We start from the raw sequence: 9,489 nt of genomic DNA on the forward strand, positions 1-9,489 counted from the left end.
AATACAACAAGAGCATCCATTAAAATGTAGATATAAAAATATGTTTAAAAAAAACACATCCATAGGAGACAGGGATTTATGTTAACGACAGAGGAACCCTCAGAAAAACAAGGTCTGAATGGCTGCACAACTCTAAGACTGTAATCAATGCCACTGAATTATACATGCTGAATTGGTGTCATCTTTGAAGTGTAGAATCTCAACAAGAAGTAATTTTTAAAATGTACATAAAAATCTTAGTGCAAGAATTATAATCCAGAAATACTGAAAATACCTTCCCTGTTTGTATTTGCTCCAGCCTTACCTCTAAGTTTATCTATGGGTGCTTCAAAGGGATGGTGATCTATAAACTACCTCAACTTTAGAAATTTCACTCAGATGTCTAGTCTACAGAGTTTACTGCTGAAGTTCACTCATCTTGACATTTAAATACTACTGTTTTATTGCTATATAAATGTTCAATATATAATAGTTCAAGCTCCTCTAACTATTGAGTAAAGGAGCTCCGGTAGCGTAGTGGTTACGAATCGGGCTGTGAACCTTAAGGTCAGCGGTTCGAAACTACCAGCCGCTCCGCGGGAGAAAGATGAGGCTTTCTACTCCCGTAAAAATTTACACCCTTGGAAACCCTGTACAGGGTCGCTATGGGTCAGAACCAACTCGATGGCACTTAACAACAACAACTATTGAGTAAGCTGCTTAAGGTTAAAATAGGTGTCTTAAATTTTGTATGTGCAAATAAATGAGTCATGTTTCTCAAGCATCTAATCTATACTACCAAAACACCATTTAATACCTGTTTAATTAATGACTAATACCCCACTTTGTTGCCCCTCTCCTACCCACTTCCCCCAATGACATTTATCACGTAGTCTAGATTTTCTAAGCATTTCAGCTTTCAAATTTTGTCCTACAGTCCCTTAAGTACAGTTGCATGTGCCATTGAGTAGACATATAGCACTCAATGGCTTTAATTTGAAGCCATCTTTATTGCAACAAATCTTAGATTTCTTTGTTAACTAGTAGATACACAATTTCAAATACAATCCTTTTTCAGTGACTTTTATCCTTGATTTTTTAAATTACAAAAGCATAATAGTAGAAAAAGTTTGATAACACAATATATATAGTGAAATTCCCTTTCACCAAAGGCGATCTTTTCCCCCCTGTTCCCACCTCAGGGCTTCGATACAAAAGTATTATCTAGAAAACATCTGGAGTCCTGGTGTGGCACTACAGGATAAACACTGGACTGTAAGGTTGGTTTGAACAGCAAGGTCAGTGGTTCAAACTCACCAGTCGCTCCTTGGAAAGCCTACACAGTATCGCTGTCAGTCAGAACCGACTCCACAGCACTTAACAACAGTAACAGAGAACGTCTAGTAGCCAGAGGAGGCGGCTGTGTGGTCCAAATGAAACTCAGACCTGCGTGCCCGTCCAGACCTGCCACTCAATAACTTTGTGACCTTGGGCAAGTCACTCAGACTTGAGTCTCAGGATTTTCCAAAAAAATGCCACCCATTTCACTCATTTGACCAAGTTGTTGGTCAAGTGAGGCAAGGATGTGTAAGCACTTTGTGAAGTCCAATGCACTGGGCAAGGAAGTACACCCCAAAAGATGAACTGACCTGGCTGCAACAATGGGCTCAGACAGGACGAACCTGGCAGTGTTTCCTTCTGTTGTGCTTATGGTCACAATAAATAAGAATCTACTCCAAGGCATCTGACAACATAGTATTTATCCCGTGGTCCCTGGGAGGCACAAACTGTTATGTGCTCCTGTTATCCATCTGGCATGACTTGATTCCACTCAGAAGTGCCTCAGAAGACAGGCCTGGCCATCAGCTTCCCACAAAGGTCACAGCCATAAAAACCCCATGATGCAGTTCTACTCACGTTGCCTTCAGTGGGAATTGACTGGGAGGCAACTAACAAAGACAATAAGATGCTTTGCAAATTTAAAAGGTTGTTGTGTTCTAGATTAATGTTTACTTCTGCTCGGCACCGCAGCTTTAATGATGCCCTCACCCCACCCCACTCCGATTCCCGCACAGCAAATCCAGTGGCTCCTCCAGCAAAGAAGTGACTGCTTCTGGAGACTCCCACACTCCCAGTGACCGAGAACAAGGACACGAGCGAGAGAGTCCACGAGCGCTGGGCCCCCTCTCCTAGAAGGTTAGGAAGCTAAAACAATCTCCGAAAGGCCACTCTCAGAAGTCTTAACTCACGATCCGCTAGGGCCGTCGCTAGGTCTTAAATTTATACAGTTGCCCTCGGCCTCAGGCTCACCAGAACCGGCAAATCTACGCTTCCTTTTCTACAGTAGCCTCGCCAGTTGGTTAATTTTTCCCCACGTGTCAACCACGCCCACCGGCAATGCTAGGTCCTCCACGCCCCTTGGTCTCTTTTTTATTTCAGCGCGCGCGAAGACTGAGTGCTGCCTTAATTGGTTGAAGGTAAGAGACACTTCCTATATGATTGGCTGATAATAGCTAGGGTGGGGAATTAAGGCCGCGCGAGGTGAATTATGGGGGTAAAGCCTACAGGCTCTGAATGGCTACTGGTTCCTGAGTGGGGGAGGGCGGAGCAAAAGGCGGAAACAGGAATTAAGTACAGGGCTACGCTGAAAAGAGGAGAGTCATGGAAGAAGTTAGGTGCCCCGAGCATGGTAAAGGGCCAGGGTCATGGGTTCCTCTGGGTCTGCTGATCTAGCGGCTGTGTAATCGTTGTTGACCATCTCTCCTCAGGCACCTTCTGTCTTCTGAAGACTGGTGTCCGCGATGGTCCAAATAAAGGAAAGAGCTTCTACGTGTGCCGTATGGAGGCGTGCGGCTTCGTCCAGCCCACCAAGTAGGTCTAGAGCTGGGTCCGATGCACCCAGCCAACTGGGGCCTCCCGGTGGGGCTGCAGGTTTTCGGAGCCCTTTAAGCAGTGGCAGCCTTGTAAGCAGGCTGTATGGCGAGTTGGCAACAGCGGGGCTGGGCGTCGGGCCGGTGCTCTGCCACTGCTGGCTTAGTGACCCGAGGATGCTCGATTCCCCTCTTTCTTATCAGCCGATCCCCCCATATGTTAAATGGAGGCTCTGGCAACATATGGATCCCTCCAGTTCCTCCCAGCTCTGGTTTCTATTCACCTGTCAGACCTTTTCCATTCACTACTACCTTAACATGTTTGGATTTCCCCTTCCATTTGAGGAAGAGGACACCCAAGCATAATGGAGAATAACTTGTCGCTTTTTGCACTATTTTTAGGCTGAACTGGTTTTAAGTGTTTGAAACACTCAGGTGGTCAGATTACCGGTTTTTTACTCCTCTTCCTTACCCTCCCCACCCTTTTAAAAAGTAAATTTCTGTAAGTGATGAGATGGATAATCCAAAGAAGCATGTTAGGGATAGAAACATTAGAGAATTGAAAGCTGAGGCCTAAAAATGTTGTGTGACCTCTCTAAAGTGAAAAAAATTTAGTACTGTTTTCACCAACTGTTAAACTAATCTCACAGTAACAGGTGAAACACTTTAATGTAAAATTTAAAAGTACATTAAATAATATTTTTATTGTTTTCTCTGGTAGCATAGTGGTTACGAATCGGACTGCTAATCTCTAGGTCAGCAGTTCGAAACTACCAGCAGTTCTGCGGGAGAAAGATGAGGCAATCTTGTAAAGATTTACAGCCTTGGAAACCCTCTACAGGTGGGTGTGGGTGGGAGTTGACTCGATGGCACTTAACAACAACAACAATCCAGGTGGACTTCATAGAGAAGATTTTTTTGTTTTTTGTTTTCCCTTCATATCATATGTGAGGCTCAGAATGGATGTCAATAGTAGAAAATAAAGCTCTTTCAGTATGTATATTAACTTCTAGTGTTTTCCTTAAAGGATTTAGATGATGTGGGTTGGTTATGCTTTGAAGCGAAGTGAAAGGACTTGGCATCATATTTCAGATTTAGAAAATACATTTAGAGAGAAAATACTTCTTTCTTAGCTCTTCAATAAGTTCTTTGTATTATTTGAAAGAAATTGCTGGGATCCAGTTTAATTAAATACAGAATGATTTTGAATGAAAAGCAAAGCAAAACATGAAAATAACCCTACTATCGAGTTGATTCTGACTCAGTGGTAATCTCAGGGGACAGTGTAGAACTCTCTAGGATTTCCAAGACTATAAATCTTTACGGAAGCTGTCAGTCTCATCTTTCTGCGGTGGAGCAGGTGGGGGGATGAAACTGCTCATCTTGGAGTTGGCAGTCCAATGTTTAACCCACTATGCTACCAGGTCTCCTTTTTGAGTAAAAACAGCGTCAGATCTTTAGAAGGAACCAAGCAAAAATACTCAAACTCTGAATCAGCATGTCATATTACGGTTTACAATTTCTAATTCCTAAATATACTGAGCTTCATGCATTCGTGAGCTAGCTCAAGTTTCATGAGACACGAAAATGTGTTTATGTTCTCAGTAGTTAAGTATTATTACGTGCAATCGACTTTGGTTCCAACTCAGATTGACCCTATATAAAGTAGCTGGTGGGTTTGAACTGCCAATCTTGTGGTTATCCTACAGCGCCAGCCACACCAGGAATCCATGTAGTAATGGTGTCAAAAGACACCATTATACATGGTACATTCAGCGAAATATGTCCTTATATACAGAGTGCTATTTATACAGATGTACTGCCGTATAAGGAGTCCTGCTTATATGTGCTATATGCGGTGCTGCAGGTTAATGTGCTGGATGGCAAGGTCAGTTTGAACTGCAAGGTCGGTGGTTCAGGCTCACCAACTGCTCCTTGGAAACCCTATACTGGGTCGCTATGAGTTGTAATCGACTCAACGGCACTTAACAGCAACAGTATTTGAATTAAAGGTAGTCATTTGATAAATACTTTATTTTGAGTATGTGTGATAAAATAGAAGCAAAAAAAAAACAAACAAAAGTGCCTCAGGTCATGAGAATACTTTAGACCTTGACTCAACCTATTTACTCTCAAATGTTATATATGAGGGAGCTTTGAAAAGTTTGTTGAAAAATTCCATTATCTCTTCATTTCATTTTCCTATAAACTTTTGAAGCCCCCTCATATATTTGCTTTTTTTTAATAATAAGATGAGTGGGAGGAGTTTTAAAAAAATTTGTTTATGCCAACTATGCAGTGAATTAGTACAGTGTATTGTTGTTATTGGTAAGTGCCGTCAAGTCAGTTCTAACCCATGGTGACCCTGTATAGAGAGTTTCTGAGGAGCAGCTGGTGAGCTTGAACCATTGACCTTGCAGTTCAAATTGACTTTGCAGTCCATCATATTCACTCACAGTGTATTCACATACACCAGGACTCCATGTATAATTAGAGATCACCATGTCAGAACCAACTTGACGGCACTTCATAAGCTAGTGGGTTATTAAAGTAAAAAGGATGGTGGGAGGGAGTCTGGGAAAAATTGATACAGAACCACATAGCCAGTCTGAGATAGTTCCTTCATACCTGGAGTGTGGAGGTCATATAGTACTGGGTAGCTTTAAACTTTTGAGTCATCTCAGGAAAAGATAGATCTGTGTATTGTCATGCTTTATTTGAGGGACTGGAGAAGATGAAAGCTACGGGCCCATTCTGCAGAGAAATGCACATTGATAAAAATGTAAGGGATTTACAACCTACCGGCTGGTAGTTTTAAACTGCTGACCGTGAGAATTAACAGCCCAATTCGTAACCACTACGCTACCAGATTAGAGCAAAACATCCTAAAATCCAAAGGAAAACTCTGGGTTTTAAATTTAAGTCCATGTATGACATCCATTAAGGAGCTCTGGTAGCGGTTATGAATCGGGCTGCTAGCCTCAGGGTCAGCAGTTCCAAACTACCAGCTGTTCTGCGGGAGAAACCAGAAGCTCTCTGCCCTCGTACAGATTTACAGCCTCGGAAACCCTGTGCAGGGTCACTATGAGTTGGAACCGACATAACAATAACAAAGTTTGTTTTTTGTTTTTTTTTCCCTTTCTCTAGCATTCCTGTTTCCTACTGCTTACTGCATGACAACTTTGTGGTAGAGCTTCAGTGTTTGCTTCGACCAAAGGGTGAGAAAGAATACAAGTAAGTGTGCATAAGGACAAGCCAAAGGTTTTTGTTTTTTAACTGAGTTATAGCCAATTATGTTTTCTTAGGAATGACTGTTGCAAGTTCATTATTTAAAAAAAACATTATTTCTAAATGTATTGTGCATTTTCTGGGCAATGGCTCAAGAGGTGTTGTGAATAATTTAATACATCTCCTCTAGCCTTAGTCTTTATAACTCCCACCAAATGACTTTTCCTGATGGGTCTGGGTAAGAGAAGGTGGGAAAAGATGCTGATAGAATGATACGATTCAGCTGTGGATGTTAACGGAGATCATTGTAATTATAAAAACCTGGAACTCTAGCATGGGTATAAAATGAGCCATCTCGAAGCCGGAGCAGGGAATCTTCCTACCATCAAAGAAGAGTCGGATTTGGGGGGTGTTCTTTGCAACCCAAGATCCCCATGCATTGAACCTTCTCGACCCAGGGACAGAAAGCTGTCATACCAGAAAAGTAGCAGAAGAATGGCAGAAAAGAAGTAGCCACAGAACCCAGAGCTGTGTGACTTTGGGCAGGAGACTTGCTTTCAGAGTAGAGTGCTTCCAGACACTTAACTGAGAAGCTAGGTTTGCTGGCCCACAGAGCTACTACAACCAAGTGCCTTCAGACTGAGGTTTTTAGTGGAATGGTATGCCCTGTGAGCATCTATCAGCAGCCTCAAAAGCGCTTTATAAAATGATACTGTTGGGAAGAGGCTATCCTGACTGGAAGAACTATGCCCTGAGCATTTTCTAATTCTATGTTAATTTCCTGTTAATTTCTGTAATAAATTCCATACCTGAGAGTATGGTGTCTGAGCTCTGCATGGCTAATGCAGTGAATTATTGAACTCTGCTGAGTAGACACATTTTTTTTTTTACAACTCCCTAACTAATTGCCGGAAGTCTTGGTGTGGCGCTGTGGGCTAATGCGTTAGACTGCAGAGTCGTTTGAACTACAAGGTTGGTGGTTCAAGCTCACCAGCTGCTCCTTGGAAACCCTATACAGGGTCGCCGCTATAGGTCGGAATTGACTCGATGGCACTTAACCACAACAAACTAATTGCTGAGCAGTTCACTTACATTAGAAACCTGTCCTCTGGTGAATTGCTGGATAAAATGGCACCATTTGTTGTCCCTCTACAAATCTTCATGTAGCCAATAATATCAGCCCACAAGTAGTCACCCACTTGTACTGTCAACTTTCTTATTTTAGTTAAAGAATGAAGTCATGTGTAAAATTTTCTAACATATGTTAAGTGATTTTCCATGAGTGCTGAAAGATAAGTAGGTACTCATGAGGTATAAGAGAGGAATCATTTTCAATGGATTAATACTCCTGATCAGGTACAGAGGTATGAAGGGACATGGCATCTTTAGAGAATTGCAGGTATTTCATTTGGTAATAGTTTAGCTTTTTTTTTTTTTTTTACTGTGAATTGAGTGATAGTTTACATGGGAGAGCATCAACTTTACATTCATCCTATTTCCTTTCATTACAATCCCCTTCATGCATCATCATTCAACAGCATTTGCTTCCAATTCCTCTGGGTTTTTTTTTAGATGTACACCGAAGCACTCAGCAATATATAACCATTCAAACAACTAAAAGGTATACCGTGCACACCAGCCTCTCATCCACCAGCGCACAGCCCCTCTTCCTCTCTGGGCCTAAAGTCCCCATTTGCTCCATCTCTCCACGTCATCGTCTCTGCCTCCATCTCTGGCATCACTGCTTCTCTGGGTAGGGTCCCGCACTCTGCTCTTCTCCTTTGATGGTCCCAGGACCCTCCACTCCTGGACAGCAAAGTCAACCACTCCTGTCCTTTTGCTATAAAACATCTACCTTTACATTTCCAACCCTCACAGTCAGTCCTGATAGCAGTTATTCACTATTATACCATAAGAGTCCTATCCCCATCTCCTTTCATCAGACCCACCCAGACAGATTAGATACTACTTAGTGGAGATTCTACCTTCCTCCATGCCTCTGGATCTAGGCTCCCTCTTGAAAGCTTGTAAGCCAGTCACTGCTTGCCTTTGTAGCTCACTCCCTCGCCCCTCGCATTTTGAGTAGCCAGTGTCCACATTGCCCATTCCTACCTACCACGTGTACCGAGGGGGTGGGAATGATTCACATTGTGAAGAATTTGTTCCCTCTTTTGAGCTACTGTATCCATACATAGGTGTAGCTCAAGTTTATCAAATTGTATCAGATTATTCTTTTTTTCCTCTTCTTTCTCCTTCTAGTTGAGTTCTGATCATCCAGCCATCAAAGCCAGGTCAAGTGGGTATTATCTGCAAGTGTGGGTGTTCTTGTGCATATGCCCTGTCTTATCAGCTGGACGCTTCACTCTCCACTCTAGTCCTCTGTGGCTATGTCACTGCCTCTGGGCCCAGGAGTCCCCAGGTCTTGCCACACTGCTGGCCAACCAGGTCTCCACCTGGGTTCACTGGAGTCTATTGAACGTGGTAGGACTTAGCTCACAGCTCCATTGCTGTTTTTCCCTTACTTCCCCTTATCGGTGACCAACATGATCACCAGTCAGATCACATATCTGCTTGTGTATTCCCCTTGAGTCTTAGTCTTGGAAGGGGTTTGCCCTGAGGGGACCCAACCACTTGCTTGATCTCCTGGGAGTATATGGTTTTTTAGGTGAAAACTTCAGCAGCTAAAGTTGCCCAGAAAGGCAGGGACTAGGATGTGAAGGTCTTTGTACAATATTCTGTGTAGTTCTGGATTGATGTATTCTAGATCTTTTCATTTTTTTCTGCAAGAAAATGGTAAGTATCAGAATATCTCCTACACCAATTTTATACATGTGAGTACTGTGTGTACTGCTATTTTTCTTGAGATAATGTGTTCAGTAAGAGGCACATATCTTAAGTGTTCAGCCAGTTGAGTTTTGAAACATATACATATCCATTCATATAACCAAGGCCTGAGGCAAAATATGAATATAGAACATTTCTGTCACATCAGTCAGTACATCAGGTCTCATTCTAATCTCTCTCCTGACCCCATACGTAACCATGGTTCTAATTTTTATCACTATAGGTTTGTATTACACAAGACACAAATAAGAAAAAAACAGGATCACGCATTTTTCTGTACATTTCATGCAAACTGAGTACAATGTGAAAATAATATATAAAGCACACTTTTCAGGGTCAAATTCTCACAAAAATGGCAGATTAATATGCAGAAAAGTCTGCACCAGTTAATGGTCCATGGCAAACAATGAGACAAAGGAATATCAGCTCTCCTATTTTTCTTGTAACAATGCAGGGATGTTTATGTTCCAGCCAATGGCTTGCCTATCAAAACCACAAGTAAACAGATTACATATGGGGTGATCATCACTCCAAGCTGAGCAGCATACCATTCTTCTATGGCCCTGTC

General features: G+C 42.3%; 1 protein-coding gene across 1 annotated transcript in view; it reads left to right on the plus strand.

The window, feature by feature from the left end:
- The first annotated feature begins 2,640 nt into the window (after positions 1-2,640).
- TTF2 (transcription termination factor, RNA polymerase II) overlaps positions 2,641-9,489 on the plus strand; it is a 52,724-nt gene continuing 45,875 nt past the window's right edge. Inside the window, exons 1-3 of the mRNA XM_006874812.1 lie at positions 2,641-2,668; positions 2,748-2,850; positions 5,997-6,083. Of these exons, the coding sequence (XP_006874874.1) occupies positions 2,641-2,668; positions 2,748-2,850; positions 5,997-6,083 (218 nt within the window). The remainder of the gene's footprint in view (positions 2,669-2,747; positions 2,851-5,996; positions 6,084-9,489) is intronic.

Source organism: Chrysochloris asiatica, unplaced genomic scaffold, assembly GCF_000296735.1.
Source record: "Chrysochloris asiatica unplaced genomic scaffold, ChrAsi1.0 scaffold00302, whole genome shotgun sequence".
Lineage (NCBI taxonomy): Eukaryota > Metazoa > Chordata > Mammalia > Afrosoricida > Chrysochloridae > Chrysochloris > Chrysochloris asiatica.